This window comes from Primulina tabacum, chromosome 6 (assembly GCF_025594145.1).
Source record: "Primulina tabacum isolate GXHZ01 chromosome 6, ASM2559414v2, whole genome shotgun sequence".
NCBI classification, from domain to species: domain Eukaryota; kingdom Viridiplantae; phylum Streptophyta; class Magnoliopsida; order Lamiales; family Gesneriaceae; genus Primulina; species Primulina tabacum.
The window spans coordinates 44,069,026-44,089,642 of record NC_134555.1 but is presented as its reverse complement, the minus strand read 5'-3'; the positions used below and the strand labels follow the sequence as shown (position 1 = coordinate 44,089,642).

Genomic DNA, 20,617 nt, shown 5'->3' with positions numbered 1-20,617 from the left:
AACATCAAAATAGAAAAGCAATTGGAAATTGTTTTTAAGCTAAATCAATCTTAAATACAAACACTGCAAACAAAGAAAATAGCGAAATGGTTATATATATTATGTTTTAAAAAAAGGAAAATAAGATTATGTTCAAAATTCAAGATCCTACATTGGACAGAGAAGGAGAAAATACAGTCCAGTGATAAAATTACAAGAAATCCATGTAATGGTCTAACTATTACAAACATTTTAGTTAAATTGAAATTCAAAGGATAACCAAAAGCCAATTTACATCAAACTTCAAAGATTTAGCGTAAAAATTGAATCCAAGAACACTAACTAATTCATTGGTAACACAAAGTTATTTCTTGGAACAAACTAGAAATCCTCATCCAATTTGAAAACATGGGTAACCCCATTTCCATTCAAACTAGACATAACCGATGCCTTTTGATACTCCCCCACTCTTTTCTCGAAGAAATTTGTCTTTCCTTGCAGGCTAATCAGCTCCATCCAATCGAACGGGTTCTGCACATGGTAGAGCTTTCCATATCCCAGAGCATTCAACAATCTATCTGCCACGAACTCTATGTACTGGCTCATCAAATCCGCGTTCATACCCACCAGTGCGCAGGGAAGGGCGTCGCACACGAATTCCCTCTCGATGTCCACTGCGTCTGCGATGATCCCTTTCACTCTCTCCTCGCTCAGCTTCATTTTCAGTAGACTGTATAGCAAGCAGGCGAAGTCGCAGTGCAACCCTTCGTCTCTGGAGATCAGCTCGTTCGAGAAAGTCAGTCCCGGCATTAGCCCACGCTTCTTGAGCCAGAATATGGCGCAGAAGCTTCCGGAGAAGAATATACCTTCAACACAAGCGAAGGCCACTATTCGCTCCGCGAATGATTCCGACCCGTCGATCCAGCGTAGGGCCCACTTGGCCTTCGTTTCGACGCAGGGGACCGTTTCGATCGCGTGGAAGATCAGGTTCTTCTCGGCGGAATCTTTTATGTAAGTCTCGAGCAGGAGGCTGTACATCTCGGAGTGGATGTTCTCGATGGCGATCTGGAAGCCGTAAAAGGCCCGAGCCTCCGAGATCTGGACCTCCTTCATGAATCGCCCCGCAAGATTCTCCAAGACGATGCCGTCGGAGGAGGCGAAGAACGCGAGCACGTGTTTGATGAAATGCTTCTCGTCAGCAGTAAGGGCGTCCCAGTGGCGGACATCCTGGGACAAATCGACTTCCTCCGCCGTCCAGAAGGAGGCTTCGGCTTTCTTGTACATTTCCCAGATTTGAGGGTACTGAATTGGGAACATGCAGAAACGATCTGGGTTGGGGGCGAGGAGAGGTTCTTCAGGCATGTTGGCCAGTAACGATGAACAGTATACAACCAGAGAAGAAGATGAAATTGTGAATCGAAGAGTGCAGGGTTTAAATAAGGATTTCGAAATTTGGAGAAGATTCAAAGGCGGGATTTCGGAGTAAGATACTTGCGAGGGAAGTTTTAGTGGAGTTTATGGTCAGGAATCGGCTGCGACGGGTTCATGTACACCTCCGAAGATAAGCGATTCCTCCCTCGGTGGGGGATAAGAACCAGCCACGAACCCAACAATCTCAAATTGGTCATTCATTGGTTGAAGCTCGTCCTCTGCTTTTTTGAGAGGATAATTTGGTTCGATTCAAGGCGAAAAACTCTGCCTCCAACATCTCTTACAGCTAGCTAACCGAGAAGAAAAATAAGAACCACAGTCACATCCGAGAAGCTAATACAGGTAAAAAAATCAACGATACCACATATATAAAAATCAATTCAGAAAGCGTCTGTTTAACCAGAAGTTCTCTTTCCAAGTTTCCGGCCTAGAAGAAAGGAAAATTGGGTCCAAAACTTCGTCTCAATGGTTTCCAAAACAGAAATTGGAAACGATTCCCGCTCTATTCTTCCCCATTTCATCACGACGGTTGAAATTCACTCGATGCTGTGTCGCTCGGGGATCGGGATCTATGTTAGCAGTCGGGCCTTCTTGGCCCACTTTCGATTTCAACTCAGGTGGTTGGGCTGATTAGACGTGGGTCAAGATTTTCAGGCTTTACTATTATAATCGATTTTCATTTATAAATGGGTTTGTCAATTAAAAAAAAAAGAAGTGGATTTTACAAATATATAAGGAAGCTCCAATAAATATTGTACATGAAATGCAAAGTGTAGTGTCTAAGAATAGAATGGAATACATTGTTTTCAATGATGTAACCCCCTAACTTGCATACTTTTTTTTATTTTTTTATTTTTTTTACCCGAGTGATGACGAGTTGTCTAAAAATGATGACGTACAATATAACATGAAATACATTGCTTTTAACAAAATCACCCTACTGATTCCAATTCTAATTAAAGAAGAAAAATGAAGACATCAAGCTGTGTTGATGAGCTTGTCTTTCTAGTGTCAATTCGGATTAGTCGAGTTGAAACATAAATATTATTTAAAAAATCTCAACCTGAACTCGAAATTTATGAACCCGAATCCAAACCAAAATTCAACCCACCCGACCAATTATGATATTTTTATGTTCTTCATAACATAAAATTTTATTCATTTAATCTTAGTTTATGATATTTTTATCTTTAATTTTAATTATTTAACTTGAAATAATTAAATTACAGTGAAATTTTAAAACACGTAGTTTTACACACTTGCGTCTCACTATTTGTGTTCTTATCCGATGCTCCTCGGAGGGGCACCAAGCCTATTTTATAAACATCTATAGTTGCGTCGTTACATGACATTATTATTATTATTTTTTTATAGTTAATTAGATGTATATTTAAAAATAGATAATATTATAATTATAAAAATTAGCACCCTGCAAGCAAATGATAAAACATGTCCTATGCCTTTTTTTTTCTTTTTTTCTTTTTTTTTTTTTTTTAGGCACTGTCCTATGTGTTGATCGATGACATCAACTATTGTTTCTATGTTCATGTGTATATAATTTTTTAAAATTCGTAATATTTTAATTAAAAGTTATTATTGTGAAAATATAAAATTTATTTACTTTTTTTTTGCAAAGAAAATTACTTTAATGTTGTAATCATGAATTCCAATCGGTATTCACTAATAATAAGTAAGAAATAATAATAATATAAGAGATGCGAGTCCACTTAAGCAAGCTTTAACTTTAAAAATGGTACGAATCTTACGTGTCATGATAATAATGCAAAATGCGGACAGATAGCTGCTCACATAAAAGCATACAATAAAGCTTCATAAATGAGTCATGACCACCCTCACTTTTCTAGCTTGTTTACTGTTAATGAGATCTTATTTACTGTCCTCGATTTATTTCAACGGATAAGATCTTGTCACATATACAATTTCAAAAAAAAAGTAGGTCTTATATATATATGGGCAACAAATCTTGGTCATCCATCCTATCATGAGGACAATGTCCACGTGGATAGGATGAAATAAACCCTTGTTTACACACACGTACGTTGATTACAATTTACACCTCCATCTTTACTTTGGTATGATTGACTTGATCATTGATTATTAACATTATATAATTTTATATAAAGAAGATTTAATTTTCAATGTACAACATTAATAGACTTTTAATTATTAATTTCAATAATTGGTTTTGAAATCAATAGGCAAAAACTTGTTTGAGACATATCTCTTATTTTGATCATCAATAAAAATATATTACTTTTTATGCTAAGAGTATTACTTTTTATTGTGAATATTAGTAAAATTAGCCCGTCTCACAGATAAAAATTCATGAGATCGTCTCACACGAGACCTACTCAAATCAATATTATAAAATATCTACTCGAAACATAATTCCGATTGAATTTTCGAACGTTACTGGACTCATATTTCCAACATCTCTATACATATGTATGGGGTTTCACATGCTAAACCAACTTGTCTTCAAAACAAACTGCAAGTATAAGTTAGCACTTTATTCTTAGTTGATCCTACTGTATAACGCGCGGGGAATAATAATTTATTGTTTCAAAAAAGCAACCAAAACCTCATACGTACGTGCATGAATCTGAGATTGCTTGATTCGGTAGCATTACCATTTCCGAAACCCATCTGTATATTAATGCTCTCTTTTATATTTCACAAATCTCCATCTTTATTAAGCCAATTTACAAACTTGTGAGGCACCTCGATTAATTTTTATTATATCGCTCTCTCTTTTTGCTGCTATTTGAATATGTCGGATTGGGGTCCCGTGTTCGTAGCGGTCGTGCTGTTCGTGCTGTTGATGCCGGGGCTGCTGATTCAGTTGCCGGGTCGCAGCCGGTTTGTGGAGTTCGGGAACTTCCAAACCAGTGGTGTCTCTGTACTGATACACGCCATTATCTACTTTGCTCTCAGCTGTATCTTCTTGTTAGCCATTGGTGTGCACATGTACATGGGCTAGCTACTATGCTTCATTTTCCTGTTCAGTATGCAGATATTCTTGAATTTGTTTAGGGTTCAATTTTTTTTTCTTTTTTCTTTTTTCTTTTTTCTTCACGCTCTTTCGATCGTGAACAAATGCCAATAAATTGAACTATGCTAGCTCTGTGTCACAAGTTTTTTTATATATATAAATATTGTATATATAGAACGAAAGTTTAGTAAGTTCTAATATAATATATCTACAAATAAAGGATTTTTTAAAGAAAATCCGACGATATTTGAAGATAATTATAAAATTTGCTGCAAAAAAATTTGTTTCCAAAAGCACACCCACACAAAATAAGGAGGATGCACAGAAGAAAAAAATAAATAATTGTATAATAATTAAGAACCATGCAAACTATGAAAGGATCGCAAACAGAAAAAATAATAAACCATACAATAATTTGGAAAATTGCAATTTTGATCTTGTATATCTTTTTTTGTTATATTGATTATCTTTATTACCAAATTTCACTTGTCATATATATTTCGATTTACGACCATTTTAGTATATATTTTTTACCGTAAATATGATCATATGCGTCAAGTGTCAGATCAAAAAATTGACTAAATTATCAAACAAAAGATGTATATCAAGAACGATAAAGCAAGAAGCAAATCATAGATAATCATTAAATTCTTGCTAGCAAAAAGGAAAATTAAAAAGTGGATGGAGTTTGAGAATCCCATAAAGTTAATTTAGACGAATACGAAAAAGTAATCACAATTTTGTTGTTAATAATAAATAAATAAATAGTGTTGCTTGGGTAAACTTTTAATAATGTCAAAAAGCATGTATATAAGGCATTATTTATTTTACTTTTTCTAAACATAATTTTTATTCCAGAAATTAAAATAAAAGAAACATTCTCGTCTTTTCATATAAAATAGCAATATTATTTTTATTTGCAATCTCCTTTTCCGAAATTAAATACTATATTGCTACACTACATTTTAACCCATTCAAATTTAAAATAATTTAACATGTAATAATATCGCTACTTATATATATTGAAAGTTACCAAAGTTTTTCTACTTTCAACAGAAATGTTTTTTTTTTTTTTCAAATTGGATTTATTTAATATAATATATTTATTTTTAGGATAAAGAGAAGAGTAGCCGAAGTAAATAATAAACATATATTTTTATTACAGTTTTTTTTTATTTTAAAAAAACCTTATTTATTTATAATATTATAATTTGTATTCAAAATTATATCTTTCAAACAATGACCTTTTATTATATCGTACGATAATACAATTTTTTTTCTACTTATATATTACATATTATATAAAACATTTATGAATTTTGATCACTGTAATAAAAATTATTTTTTTAAAAGCAAGCATTTATCCAATTTTCCATTCAATTCTATGTTTAAAAAAATTATGTTTGTCCTTGGCAGTTTGCTCTCTTAAGTTCTCGAAAGCGAGCCAAGCCCTTGTCAATTTTCCATTTCTACCGGAAAATGGCGGACTGGGGACCCGTACTTATCGGAGTTGTGCTCTTCGTGCTGCTGCAACCCGGTTTATTGTTTCAGCTACCTGGCAACAATCGGCAGCTGGAGTTCGGCACCATGAAGACCAACGGCAAGGCAATCGCAGTTCACACACTGATTTTCTTTACTCTGTATGCTATCCTGATCCTCGCTGTACGTGTTCACATATATACGGGCTGATCCACCTGTTAGTGTTTCCGCTGGACAAGATCCATGTAATGCTGTGTCTGGGACTAATTTTTCCGTTTCAATTCTTCTGCTAGTTTTCTGACTTGTGGATCTCTGTTTTTGTGGGTTTTCTTCAGTTCATGTTAATGTTTCTTTTGCTATTTTTTCTCCCAAATTTCTTGGCGAAATAACTTCTTTCTAGCGGTATTTATTTCTAAAAAAAAGTACTGTATTTATGAGAAAACCATTGCAACGGCAGCTTAGTGTGTGCTGACTTGGTTTAGGGTTCGAATTGTTAGGGATGTAAATTGGAAAGCTGGATTCTTGATGCAGTTGTATGGAGAGATTTATTCATGATGTATGAAGGGTACTCTGTTACATTGCTACTGATGAAGGATATTATCATATTTCTGAATTGTTAAAAAAGCAAATAATAAGTTGACAAAATATCCAGACCATTTGAAGAAGCCACCGAAATTTTAGAATTAATTTATGAAGCTTCACTTGAAAATCTATTTCCTGCACTGCATGTCAAGAGTGAAAAAAGAAGTTCGATTGAAAAGTGAAACAGGGGAGGATAACAAGAGGGAGGAATTACTTTGGAATAAGCTGTGTTAATTCTTGAAATGTTTACGCATATACAACATAAAATTGAAATTAGCCTGAATGTATATGAACTCCGATGGCAACGATCAAGATGGTGTAAACACAGAAGTACAAAACCGCATGAACCAAGATAGATATGCCACTTGTGTACATGTTGCCAAACTCGATCACCCTAGTCCTTGCCGGAAGTTGGAACAGCAGCCCTGGAGATAGGAGGATGAACATCACCACCGCCACCACGACCGGCCCCCAATCAGAACTCATTATCTCTATACTCTATCTTGCGTTAGTATTTGGTTACAACTCCTGCACAAAAAAAATGTTATGGGTTATATCTTGTTATTGTGTTATGTGTGTGTGGTTTAATCTTTGTAAATGGTTCTTGCCAATAAGTAGAGAATTGTGGTATTGGTTTTACTTAACGAGGAAGGGTGCATATGATGGGATGCTAAACTTGAGGGGTAAAGAAAACGTTGGGATTTAAAGGGAGGGAAAGTATATTTTGATAATGGAATTGCTTTTCTGGCAACTATGTACAAAAGCTTCCAATTATTGAACACATGAATGCCCCTTTTCCCATTGCTTTTCTTGATATTTAAGAAGGTTGAAGATGTATTGTGCTAGTAAAAAAAGAAGGGAAAAGGCTGGTATACGATCCGGCCCTTAGACCCAATGGGTCAGTTTCCCAGTTTCAGCACTTACCCATTGTGGCCCAGCTGGAGTTAGACTGGGTATGCCTGCCTGCCGGCTCCACTGACAAGAAAAATTGGTGACAAACCCAATGTCGCAACATCATTTACATTCTACACCGATAAATCTCTTATTTCTAGCACTCGAAAACTGGAGAAATCAAGAAATAGATAAAGAGAAATGTCTGTAGATCTTGCACCAGTACTGATAGCAGTAATATTTTTCGCGGTGTTGTCACCGGGACTTCTGTTTCAACTTCCGGGGAAAAGAAGGCCGATCGAATTCACCAACATGCAGACTAGTGGACTCTCCATATTTGTGCATACCATAATCTTCACTGCCATAATCACAATCCTTCTGATTGCCATTGGAGCTCACATCTACGTCGGATAGATTAATGGAACTCGTATCGTTTATTCTTCTTCTTTTTTATTTTGTGTTCTCTTTTCAAATTGTTGCCCTGTTTTGTTTCTAGCTACCATCTTTTGATCAATCGTGCACTCCGGTGTTTTAAGTACACCCACTTCTTGGAGTACCTAAAGCTAGCTTCTTTTGGTTTTCCAGTGTTAAATTACTCCATTCGCAGTAGAAATCATGAAATATTGAGAGAAATTTTCTTGCAAGAAAATGAATTGAAGGCATCAATATCATTCATATATTCTTATATAACAATTGGAATCATCAATGGCTCTTGTCCGTCGGGTTTCCCCACCCCCGTTTTGACAACTTCAATAACAATTAGTGCACATTTAAATTGGTCTCTACAATTTTTTTTTTTTGGATCCATTCAAATTTCAGTTCATAAACTTGGTTAGTAAGCGTGATTGCAGTATATCAAAGATTATATAATTTATATTACTTAAGTAATAGCTACTTTGTATATATTATATTCATAATATACATTCATCTTGATATCATAATGCATGAATTATGATAATTATAATTCTGTTCACATACGAAAATATGAGATTCAGACTCACGTGACAAGTCAAGGCCTGAAATAATCACTAATGAAATACCGCATTTAGTAACTCGACAAAAGTAATCGGATTTTCTGTATCTTATATGGACAATACTTATCCTAGTGTAGTATAATTTTAATCATAGATGTCAACTTATATACAACACTTGTATATAAGACTCATATGATCCAATGATTAAAATATAAAATGAATTAACACACACTGAGACTAAATTTCAAGCTGGAGATTCAATTAAACAAAGCTTTTTCTTGAGTACAAAAAACGATAATATACATATTGAACAGTAAATAAATGCATAATAAAATTGAAAGGTGTATGGTCATAATCGTCATGTTACGACGACTCATCGATTACCGGGAAAAAAAAAAGGAAAAATGGATTCTTCCATTACACACATCACGACTCTTTTGTATTTTAGGCCCGACCGTTTTCTCGTCTCTCTCACACGTACCCTCAGCTGGTTTTCCCACTTCCAACGGTTCCATTTTTACGCGACAAGAAAAGAAGAGCTTTCTGGAGAAACACTATGTTTTACTCTCGCCTGCTTCTATCAAAGAAGGGGTCCTTAGGCTTAGTTTGGATAGCAGCCCATTGCCCCAAAAGGCTTAAAAAAGATCGAGTCTGGAAGACTGACATTTCTTCTTATGTGGGTCTGCCCCTAATAATCCCTCCTGGCTTCTTGTTCTCTTAAAATTTATGTTCGTCTTTGATTGAAAAGTCGCTGACAAAGAGAATTTTGTGTTAGGGGAGTTTAAAAATGTGTTCTTTTGCTAGCCCATTTGTTTGTTTGTTTTTTTAAATTTATTGCTGCTAGTTTGTTAGAACTATGTTCTTTTTCCGGCTAGCTTTTAGTTTAATCCATTCTGTTGGAAAATTTTATATGTTGTTTCGTGCTCTTTGGGGATTTGGTGGCCGAGGTTTTATTTTCAGGAGACGTGATGTCGTTCTTTAGGATGTTTTCTGCTCCTTTTTCTAATGTTGCGAAGATTTATTTTAGAAAGTTCAGGTTAATGTGTCTGCTGCGTGTTTTACATAAACTAAAGTTTTTGCCTCAGGGGAAGTGTGTGTGGCATCTAGAATAAAGAATTTTTAGGCAATGGAGGTGATACTCCTGAAAGGCCCACGTCGACTGTCAGTTGAAGCCTCGAGTTTTTGAACAATGAAGAAAATGGTCATAGCTTTAGCCTCTAAGAAATTTGTAAATTGCCAGCCTTATTAATTGTTGATGTTTATATGTTTTTCTTTCTTCCAAATTTATGCTTACCATTCAAAAGGCTATGGTTTTCACTTTCAAGAAGGTCGATGACACGTCTCCTGATTTAGGTTTCTCGGTGATAATTTCTTTTTATTGCTCAACTGTTGGGGAACACATATTATACGTGTGGCAACATAATGAAAATGGTCAAACTTATTTGGAAATATCTTGTCTATCGTAGCTTTTTTATACGATAGCAAGGTTGAAATGATATTAGGATACACTTACTGCTAGCATATTTCGTCTACTGGACAAGAACTGCCAAATTTGGTTCTCTATTTTGCTATGATGACACCACGTAAGGATTGTTTCTGGTGTCGAAATTCATCTTTTGTCACCCAATTGTTTATTTGTTATTATTTTCCTACTATTGTTCTTGCCAGATAAGATTCTAGCTGATGAAGTTCCCATTGTCACTCATAGAATCCTAGCATACCTTCTTTTGGGTGTCGTAAGAATTTACTCGATGAAAGTTGAGTATTTATTCCATGATTGCAATGATGTATTGAACAAACTCTGTGAATTCAACATTGGCAAACGAAAACGTCCAGGCATTGGAGTCTTTCGAACAAACTATCACTCGATCACCATGCCCAAAAAATTTGAACTCGATGAATTTGACCTGGAAATCTTGGAAGATCGAGATATAACAGGGTGAACTTCTTAACTTTGTTGAGTTTCTTGTGTTGTTACAATGAGTTCTATAAATCGTGGTTGTGTCGATTATTTGCATTTGTATGTATTACCAACTTGTGTATGGACCCTATAATTTTGCAGTGGAAGCATGAGTTCTTGCGAAGATGTAGTGCTTGCAGGTATTGTACCCTTTGCTATCCACAGTTATGATAGTTTTTTATTTGGGAATAATTATGGCCTTTTAATACTCGTCAGATGAACAGATAAAAGTGGGTGCTTCTTTGAGCTTGCTCGACAAGGTACATATATGAGTAAAGTTTCTGTTTTTTCAATTTTCACTTCTACTGAAAGTGATCTCCTTTCTCTTTAAAATCATTTTCTTGCTGCCAAGGTTGAGGCTGCCTGGCTTGCAACTCTTTGTTTGGACATTCACGAAGCAGCACTTCTTGGTTTTTTTTCTTCTTATTTTACAAAAATCGAACAGGCTATGAGATCATGGGATCATCAGTATTCTCTTTGAATTGATTCGAGCTACTACTTGGTCGGGTATTAACCCTTGATTTGAACTTGGGAATTGTGTAATTTTATTCTGCCTTAAATTCCCAGTTTATGAATCTATCAAATTATTGACGCCTAGTTTCAAAGTATTCCTCCACACTTTTAGGATTTGCGCTTATGTATTGCTCCCCGATTTTTAATATCTAGACTCTAGATTTATTTCAATTATAAAATTGGCACTACAGACTTGATGGCATGTCAGTATTTCAAGTTGGAACCATAACGCAGGAGTCTGAACTAATGATGTTTAAAATTTTCTTCTTGTTGTTGATTTATTTTCTTTAAGTAAAGGAAAGGTGAATTTATCATGATTGGTGGTCAAACTGTTGATATCATGATTGGATTTTTGGTAGCGTTTATTGAATACATACATGGCAATTTTTTTTTTAAATTGTTGCATGCCAGGCCGATCTTAAATTAAATTAATTTACTAAAAAATGTTCGGTCGCCTCTGATGTTGAGGGGTTTTGAGAAACCTTCATTTCTTTTTTAATTTGTTTTGCTGAAAGTGTAACTAGATGTCTTTGGCTGGATCATTTGCAGGAAAATGTGTCCTTTCCTGAAACTCATTCAACCACTTATACTCCGCCAAGAGAGTCAGTTTATATTAGATTGGTTTCTTTTTCCTCCTTAGGAGATCAGAATTTACAATATGCGAACTCACATTACTAAGTTGTATTGCAGTGTGTTCTTACCTCCAACTATGGACAACGACAATGATTTATTAATGAACTCATTTCGTGATTCTGGCGACTTTGTGACAAGCGTTGAAAAATTGTGTGGAACCAATTTTCTCTTAGAAGATTTGCTGAATCCTACAGCGTTAAATGGGTCTGAGAAAAAACAATTGCATTATACTCTACCTAGTGAGCATCCAAGGACTAATTTTCAGTGGCTGGGTCATGAAATGAAATGTGATTCTGTTGTAACTCCTTCCCATGACATAAGTGATATGGTATCATGTATGGAGAATCTTCAAGAGAATAGGTTTTCTTTAGAAGATCGTTTGGATCCTTTGGTGCTCGATGAGGCTGAGGAAAGACAGATCCACTTTAGGCCATACAACAAGGATCTAAGAACTAATTTCCGAGCGCCGATTCAGTATTCGGAATGTGCCATGATTGCAAGACCCTCCCACACGAAGCCGGGAATCGAAGAAGAGCACGTGGAACATTTGAGGATTGAGTTCAATCTTCAAGAGGATGAACCATGTGCTTTACCCAGATCGATTGATATAGGACAACCTGTTGAAGCTGACAAGAAAAAAATTGTGGAAGTAATCACCCCAGAAATTAGAAAAAGTCAGAGAAATCAAGAACAAATGAAGCCCACGGCCGTTGATGTGACTCCAAACTCAAAATGTTCAGGTGATCTGCTGCATATCAGTTCATACCCATTATTTTTCTTTGCAGATATTCAATTCGTTTGGAAAACCGAACGTATTAGTTATGAATTTTGTCTGCCTTAATTCTTTTTTATCATTAATGCTCAATAATTCTTGTAGCAAGTAAGGTAATTATGAGCCTGTGATCAGACCTTCGACTATTCTACCAAATTACCAATGTTATATCTCCATCATCAGTTCTTGGATTCTGTTTACAGTTACATTGATAAGATTCGCTTCATTTATATTCTTGTTCGTGAATATATCATCTTTCTTCGAAGCAGAGGTTGACACACCCGAGGTTGCGACCATTCACACTCCTGCACCGAAGGAACATGCTAAGAATCTGAAGAAGCGAAAGATTTTGTTGGACCTCACCACTACATTGCCTAGCAAGTATGTGATATCTTCTTTAGTTTTGACTTTTGAGATTTCAGTGCCACTAACATTGCTGAATTTATATTTTTGTATTATAGTGTCTTGAAGAGCTGGATAGATGATCCAAATGACATAGTACATAAAAGAAGAAAAGTCCCCCACACTCTTTTGCGTGCTTGGAGAGCTAATAAACTGTGCCATATCCCTCTATGTTTCTTAGATCCTTTGATCCACATTGAGTTCACCTCGTCATTAGGTATCTCCTGCAAACCCTGATTTAATGCTTTCTTAAATGTACTTATTGGACAGGTATCCCAACAGATCATGGTCCTATTCATAACAAAGATGATGACACCTACACAGGACCAATTGCTGATGTAGTGAGCGAAGATTATGTCAACTCCGGCAGTATAATTGGGATTCAAGAACAGATTCAGGATGAAAGATCTCCTCTCACACCGGTGTCTTGCGAACAAACTCCAATTGCTCCTGGAACACCCGTTGCTCATTTGAACAATTTGAGATCACATGAGATCAGAGCAGTCGCCGATTCAGATATCTTGGAGCCCACAAGTTCACGTGAAAGCTTGGAACAACAGACATTGGAATTTATTATTGCTTTCCCGGATGAGGTGTGATATTTTTTATCTGATGAGATGATTTTTACCCACGAACATACTGACTCGTATTAGGATGTCATCTTCTTTCACAAATTATCATTGATGTTGAAGTGAGTTGATGTAGAAAGTATAAGGGTGCAACAAATTTAGTCAAATGCAACTCTTTTCTGCTGAAGATCTAATTTTAATTGAGCTGACTTTGAAATTTTAACAATTAAATATTTTGAGCTTGAGTTTAGCTCAAATAAAAAGTTCTGCTCATTTGGTCCGAGCTTAATTTTTGAGCTCCATTAATGAAAGCCTGGAATATGGCCTGTGGACTTGTTTAGTTTTAAATATATAGATGAAATATTTATGAATATATTGAAGCTTGCAAATATATGTTTGTGGACTTTTAAGAACCCGGCTAATATATGTTTGTATATTATCAGGAAAGGGATTCATATGAAGGAGATTACCTGGAAAACGGTTAGTATACTTCCATGTGCGTATAGATGCTGTAATTGCGAGTAGAATACCAGTTCAACGGTGATTAACTTCTTTGTTTCCTATTGCTATGACTCCATCAACTATATTCCAACCGCGCCGCATGCAGACGCGTATTCTGCAAGAACAAGGTACTATATGAACTTCTCCCTTCTCATAGCAAATATTGTGAAGCATATGGAAGATAATTTTTATCAATTCCATTTCCTCTACAGAGCAGTGGGAATATTTCTGTACAAGAACTTCCTCTACAAGAAGAGACGGGAAGAGGAGAATGAAGTATTGAACTTGACCCATTTACTGAGAGGAAAAGCGAAGAAAAATAGTGCAAGATTATTCTACGAGATATTGGTATAATTGCACTATAACCCTAGATAATTTTCAGCCGATCAAGTATTAACTTAATTGAATTTTGCATGCTACCTTGCGTTTGAGACGAGGAAATCGCGTATTTTGTCAGGTTTTGAAAACGGGGGACTGTATAAATGTGAGGCAGGACAAGGCGTACTATGATATTTTGCTGCAGGAGGTTCCCAAGCTGAAGCAGATTGCAGAAACTAATGTGGTATAGCTTTAGAAACATTGGTTTTGATTATGTTTAGTTGCATATCTGTTTTATAAAAAAGTTGGAACATTTTTGCATCTGTAAAAGTACAAAACGCATGTGTTCGATGGTTCCAATCCAGAAAACGGATACATGAACAAGGAAAGTTCCAGCGAAGCTCGAATTGCTTGAAAGTCCTTTTTTCTTGTGTGAAAATTTATGTTTGAAATTTAATTAACATTATTTTTAGAATATAGCGTTTACTACAACATTAATTGTTATTTGATAATAATAATAATAATCTTTTGATTTGTGTAATAAATTTTATATATAGTTTTGATATGCTGCACACCTACCGTGTACACCTATGTGAGGATATATATATATATATATATATATATATATATATATATATATATAATAATAATGATAGGATATACTAAATTTTAATGTTTAAAAGTAATATATTAATTCATTGCATGATAGGTAATTGATCATAGAGGTAAACGATTCAAACCAAATTAAACAGTATCATGTTTTAGCTTGGATCGTTTAAGATTGTTTGAGGCTCGAGCTCGATTCGAGTTTCTATTATCAGGCTCGGGTTTGGTTTGTGTTGAAATTACTAAACTCGATAAAAGCTCGAGCTCGGCTCGTGAAAATCTCGTTTATCATGTTAATCAAGCCTGTCTCGAGCTTTATTCATTAATAGCTCGTTTATCATGTTTAACAAGACTGACTTGAGCTTGGCTCGTTTTCGAGCTCGTAAAGCATAGAATTGAGTTCGAATTCGAGCTTGATTCGAGCTTGTTAAAAATTAAATATATCTATGAACTAATTTTAAATTGGACATAAAAATATAAATTCATTCATAAATAACCAAAACGACAAAAATAACAACTAAAAAAATATAAACTCATTATATTATTGAACATCCCAAAATAATACATATAGCATCCAGATAACAAATATTCATCTTACACTGATATCACCATATAAATAATATTGTAATAAATTCACTTATTTAATACTCCATTTGTTGTGTCCCAAATAAATTTTATTTTTTAAATAACATTTTAGTATAATGATATGGAAGTAAGATAAAAAATATAATTGTAACTATGTGGTGTAAATTCATCTTTTTTTCAACTATGTTTTGTATTCAATTCCTTCCATTGACATTAGTACTAATATTTTTATTTGTCAATTAAACAAATGAGCCAAGTTCGAGCTTACGAGCCACCTAAACGAGTCGAGCTCGAGCTTACGAGCCACCTAAACAAGCCGAGCTCGAGCTCGCAAGCCTATTATCGAACATGTTTGCGAGCTCACAACCCGAATATCCTTAAGTTTGAGCTTGATTTGATTAAACTTCCGAGCTCGAAATCGAGCTTGATGTGATTAACAAACAAACTCAAACGAGTTTTTTATCGAACCGAGTTTCGAATAGTTCGCAAACAGTTTGGTTCATTTACATTCTTATAAATGACCTTATATTTGATTTGAAAGAACGACACCTATATTGAAATCCACGATTAATATTGAAATTTCTGAACTTTGATATATACTGATTTGTAATTTACTTGGAGTGCATTTGAATTGAGTCATCCAAAATACATCAGTTCATATTTTTATTGTTTAAGCAACTCAATTAAATAGAATTTAAAATCATCATCTACTTTTTTTTAATAGTAGATGTGAATATTATTAAACGACATTCCTGAACATGCATCAGAAATACAAGTAGTGGATTGATAAGTCCATCTTACGTGATCAAACATAGAATCAACGACTTTTGCTGGAGTGTCTGATTCGTTGATCTCAACTACAATTTGGTAAATTCGAAGATAATTTTTTTTCCAAAACTTGAATAATCCGATCTTGAATCATTCAGAGCCCCCAACGACTAACGACTACTTGTGCGTTAGATTTCACCATCACATTTTGAACTTGCAAACCTTTGACCAAGTGAGTGCTTCCCGAATTCCCAATGCTTCCACCGTTTTTGGGGTGTGTTTACCTGTGATGCTTCCATGCATAGCAGTAATCAATGAGCCTTTTGTGTCTATGAGGATGCATAAAAAAATCTGAGTGGAAAAGGTTAGAAAAGATAACTGCATCGACATTACATTTCACGTCGTCGTATTTGCACTTGTGGCGAGTGAGGAGGATGAAGTCTTTCTGGAATTTTATTTTGTGGGCTGTCATTGATGTAAAAAATCTATCGTTGTTCTGACAATGAAATCTTCCGGTTTGCCTTTCTGATTTCGTTGCCAGATACTAGCCACCATCGACGCAATTTCCCTATCCTTTACTCTGATGTGAAAAAGGTATCATTCCACTACTTTTGAACGGAATTCACAGACCCAAAATCCATTCCTTCCAAGTTATGACAAATATTAGCGATTTTATTATGATATGTAAATGGAGAACGACTCATGAATTTCAACTCTGTTTACAATTGGTTATAACTATTATATACTGTGATTGCAAACAAAATTATTTTGCCACGAGTCGACGAGAATGGACAAGAGGCTCGTGATTTTTTCTGGACGAACACAGGACAAACACATAAACATCTGAATTAATTCGAAATCTTTTAAAAATAATTTTATTTGGATTTACAATGCCATAAAAACTGTGGCATTTAAAGTAAATTTGAATTTACAATAGGGAAAATTAAAAATATATACGTAAATTCCATTAAGGTGTAACTTTTGATTAATTAAAACTGAACAACTTATTCTACTATCGTGATCAGTATTTATTTATTTCAACATCCCAAACTATCATTTAAATTTGTAGAATTTATTTTTAATTGGCAATAATTGTTTTTTCCAACTTTAAGTTTCCGTAAAGTTTTTCATAGTCAACTGCAAAATAATTCAAGGTCGCAATGGGAATCATATACCTATTATACCTCATTTGTATATATCGATGTTGCTAGAAAAACTAATTTAGATTGTGTTTGCATAAGAAATTTCATTTCTAAACGTATATCGGCATTCATCATATTACAACAAACAGTTAAAAATCATTCGACATGCATGTGGACTGTGTCTTTTTGCACAAAAATGTAATACCATTTTTAAAAAAATTATTGTAACAGTTAATATTAGGGGATTTGAGATGTTCGTGACTGTAATCACTGCTAGCAACACAGATCCGAGTCTACTGATCACACTCCAAAATCGTTTAAAATGGGTCAATCCCTAAGGAATCTATACAATCTTGAAAGGAATTGAGCATTTTCAAAATTGAGAACTTCGCGCAAGAAAAACAAAGAACTGGTGAAGAAGCCACACAAGAATGCACAAGAAATTGAACCTGCCTACAAAATATTTGGAAGCTGAGAATCTAATCTCTGCTGCAACTCTCTGATCTTCATCGAGAGCTCAGATCTCTGCTCCTTATAGCTTTGCAACAAGTAGTCTTTTCCTTCAATCACTTCCTTCAACTCACTAACTTCCCCCTTCAAAAGTTCAATCCTTTCTCCATCCCCTCTGGTTTTCTCTAGCAAATCCGATTTTTTTTCAACTTCCTGGAATCCATTTGTATGACCATTCTTCCACTCAGCTGGCCAAGTGGGAACAGTTGGGGACTTCTCACCAGAGCTGATGTGTCCAACGCAATGATCTGCAATTGCTTTTCTTAATCGCTGGATTTCCCTATCTGAATCAAACAAATCCCTGTTCGCAGCATCCAGCAAAGATTGAAGATGGGAACAATGTGAAAGCTGCACGCTATGGGAGTTCTGAAGTTCTGCAATTTGATCCTGCATTTCAAGTATCATATCATCTCTTCTCTTCAATTGCTGTCTCAACTTTTGTATGACTTCCCGCTTGTTGAAAATGTTGGAACCAGATTCGGAAACACAAGGTGAGTCAGAGCTATTCGACTGGTGGAAAGGCTTTTGGGGTAGCTCGAGGCGGTCAGGAGAAGATGACCACATTACACCATTCTCTTCATTGAACTCAGAGGTCGGAACAGTCACAAGGGGCAGAGACATTTCAGGTTCTGACATCATTCGGCCATCGCTATTCTGTTTGACTTCCACCACGTTCCTCCTTCCTGTTCATGTAACATAAATTTAGAAGACAAATATTTACGTATAGTACCCAAAAAAAAAATCATATGAAAATCACAGCAATCTTGAAACAAGCAAACACTGAATTAATTGAAATGAGATCATCAACGTGATTGGCACACCGCATTCATTGTGTGTGTATAGAAAAGGACCTGAATTCGATAGTGTGAGTCGTTAAGAAATTTTGCCACAAAATCACTTTTTTTTGTATCTCTACCCATTGCTGCAACGTGTCCCACTTGCCACAATTGGCAAATTGACAATCATCGCTGAAAGCTGGTGTTTATATGAGCAGTTAAAATAAATTCTCTCCATTCTATTTTCACTCCATAAGTTAAGTTTTTAAAAATTAAAGTAATAACCATGGAAACAATTATGATCACACATACAAAGAACAACAATTTTTATTTTTTTATATATAAAAAACGATATACTATATTAACAAGGGAGGGCAATGCGAAGTTTGATTACTAAGTAAAATGATATAGATATTATGTGATTAGGACTATAATTGTAACAACCATCTTCTTCATCTTGACGAAAACAAAAGGCATCTGAGTGCATGGGGAAGTTTGCTGACTTCTTCCAATCCATAGTTTTTCTATTTCCTGCATTAGAAGCAACTGTCATAAAGTAAACTCATATTATCCTGAAAAATACAAGATAACATACGGTACCTTTAAAACTTTGGCTCCTAGTCACTGTTTGTTTTGTATCAAGAAACTGCTTAAGTTTGAACCCCAGACGGATTGATAATGTACTCAGCAACGCACCCCCGGCCACAAGGATCCAGTTTGGGCCCCCTTCCTGGAGATTTCTAGGCCTCCTATGTGCCTCAGCGAGTTTTGGCTTCATCTTGATAGCTATTCAAGCGAGATAACAAAATCCTTTGACGCATCCACCTAGCAGTGAATATGTACATAAACACATTAAAGCCACGACACATGAAGACAAATGCCACACTCTGCCCACATGCTATTAAGAAAGATTTAAATGCAGAGATTGAATCTTAATGGTAAACCACTCATAGTCGACTTTTCTCCTACCAATCAGTTGAATGGATTGTTTAGTTTATGCATATTTTTAATGCATTGCAAATATTTAAGCACGGATGTATCTTGTACGGAAAAATCGCCTGAGATTCGTTATAAGATAACACGTCAAGCTGTTCCTTGGGTAGGGAGGATTTCTTTCAGTGTCAAATTTATCAGTTTACCAGAATTCAAATATCAAATTGAGCAAGTAAATTAGACGGCCGAGATGAATTTCATACCTCGAACAGAAGGTGCTACAAAACGCCGATTATCACGACGGAACGGCCGTTTTTCGCCGGGACGGCACGTATTGGCTGCAATCGGACCCTAAAACCCTAATTTGTTTTTTTCGTGGAAGAAGAAAGAGCACGCCTGCGGTGTGTGTGGGAGCGCTTCGAGAGAGAGAGAGAGAGAGTGTGTAAAATCAGTAATACAAATAATTTTTTAAAAGTAAAGCTGACACGACACGTGTTGTAAAATAATAAAGGTCTTTTGCCAGATTATAACCATTTTTATTCTCCATTAACAATCTACAGTAATTTTCAAAAACTTATTAAAATATTATAAAAAAAAATAAAAAAAAAAAGTAAAACTTTTACTCCCCGCCCTTCCAAATGGGGGAGTAATTGTTTCACCTCCCCCGCCTGTAGGGGAGGCTAGTTTTAAATTCTCCCCCGCCTGTCGTACAGGCGGGGAGAGTTAAAATATTGCCCGCCTCTTGCGGGACAGAAAAATTAATTTTAAATTTTACCCGCCGTTTGCATAGGCGGATTATATATTTTTAAATTATAAAATTTCAAATGCTTGCTCGCCTATGTCTGAAGTTGCGCCATGTAATTGCTCACCAACATTTTCGAACGCGTCCTCGTTACCCTCATCGTCTGAATCATCACCCACTGGTGTGTCAGGCTCGCTGTCACTCTCTATATTTTCCAGTAATGCAGAATCAGCAAACATTTGACGTGATGTTTCATCATCTGTTGCCACTGCAGCGACTACGCGAGCCAAACTTGATGCATTAGAATTCACGTTCGGCCAACAATTATTATCTTTATCTGCGCATCCAATAATATATTGATCCCAGTCCCCAATATTATTGTCCATTGAAGAATAAGGTGGATCAACATTTTCATTGTAAGTAGCAGACGAAGTGCCACCTGACTGATCAAATCCTATCATACTTAGACCTTGGGTAATACATGGAATGTACGACTCAACAACATTTGTTACTACATTATCTTCAATGGCCTCACATT

The 20,617-nt window shown here is 35.5% G+C and overlaps 6 protein-coding genes across 9 annotated transcripts; 3 read left to right on the top strand and 3 right to left on the bottom strand.

Annotated features, from left to right (window-relative positions):
* Positions 1-165: 165 nt before the first annotated feature.
* LOC142548303 (ribonucleoside-diphosphate reductase small chain) lies at positions 166-1,996 on the bottom strand. The gene has a single exon (XM_075656613.1). It carries the CDS (start codon positions 1,339-1,341, stop codon positions 361-363), a length of 981 nt encoding a protein of 326 aa, XP_075512728.1. The 5' UTR covers positions 1,342-1,996; the 3' UTR covers positions 166-360.
* Positions 1,997-4,140: 2,144 nt separating this feature from the next.
* Positions 4,141-6,259, top strand: LOC142549891 (uncharacterized). Its single transcript, XM_075659113.1, has 2 exons — positions 4,141-4,398; positions 5,854-6,259. The coding sequence occupies exons 1-2, from the start codon at positions 4,202-4,204 to the stop codon at positions 6,110-6,112; spliced, it is 456 nt and encodes a 151-aa protein (XP_075515228.1). The 5' UTR covers positions 4,141-4,201; the 3' UTR covers positions 6,113-6,259.
* A 381-nt stretch (positions 6,260-6,640) lies between these two features.
* Positions 6,641-7,192, bottom strand: LOC142549889 (uncharacterized). The gene has a single exon (XM_075659111.1). The coding sequence runs from the start codon at positions 6,968-6,970 to the stop codon at positions 6,758-6,760; it is 213 nt and encodes a 70-aa protein (XP_075515226.1). The 5' UTR covers positions 6,971-7,192; the 3' UTR covers positions 6,641-6,757.
* A 254-nt stretch (positions 7,193-7,446) lies between these two features.
* LOC142549890 (uncharacterized) lies at positions 7,447-7,898 on the top strand. Its single transcript, XM_075659112.1, has one exon. It carries the CDS (start codon positions 7,577-7,579, stop codon positions 7,787-7,789), a length of 213 nt encoding a protein of 70 aa, XP_075515227.1. The 5' UTR covers positions 7,447-7,576; the 3' UTR covers positions 7,790-7,898.
* Positions 7,899-8,719: 821 nt separating this feature from the next.
* On the top strand, positions 8,720-14,305 carry LOC142549888 (sister chromatid cohesion 1 protein 2-like). 2 transcript variants are annotated; one of them, XM_075659109.1, is made up of 14 exons: positions 8,917-9,029; positions 9,852-9,932; positions 10,018-10,288; positions 10,412-10,449; positions 10,526-10,569; positions 11,372-11,424; positions 11,513-12,195; positions 12,497-12,608; positions 12,689-12,825; positions 12,900-13,222; positions 13,642-13,678; positions 13,806-13,827; positions 13,912-14,047; positions 14,157-14,305. In XM_075659109.1, the coding sequence occupies exons 2-14, from the start codon at positions 9,920-9,922 to the stop codon at positions 14,265-14,267; spliced, it is 1,980 nt and encodes a 659-aa protein (XP_075515224.1). In that variant the 5' UTR covers positions 8,917-9,029; positions 9,852-9,919; the 3' UTR covers positions 14,268-14,305. The 2 variants fall into 2 exon arrangements, with proteins under 2 accessions (XP_075515223.1, XP_075515224.1); XM_075659108.1 differs by lacking the exon at positions 9,852-9,932 and having other exon boundaries at positions 8,720-9,029; positions 12,689-12,846; positions 12,954-13,222.
* A 3,071-nt stretch (positions 14,306-17,376) lies between these two features.
* On the bottom strand, positions 17,377-19,750 carry LOC142549886 (uncharacterized). 3 transcript variants are annotated; one of them, XM_075659106.1, is made up of 4 exons: positions 19,601-19,750; positions 19,005-19,516; positions 18,849-18,935; positions 17,377-18,311 (listed from the first exon to the last, which is right to left on the bottom strand). In XM_075659106.1, the coding sequence occupies exons 2-4, from the start codon at positions 19,180-19,182 to the stop codon at positions 17,572-17,574; spliced, it is 1,005 nt and encodes a 334-aa protein (XP_075515221.1). In that variant the 5' UTR covers positions 19,183-19,516; positions 19,601-19,750; the 3' UTR covers positions 17,377-17,571. The 3 variants fall into 3 exon arrangements, with proteins under 3 accessions (XP_075515221.1, XP_075515220.1, XP_075515222.1); XM_075659105.1 differs by having other exon boundaries at positions 19,005-19,229; XM_075659107.1 differs by lacking the exon at positions 18,849-18,935 and having other exon boundaries at positions 19,005-19,229.
* Positions 19,751-20,617: the final 867 nt, after the last annotated feature.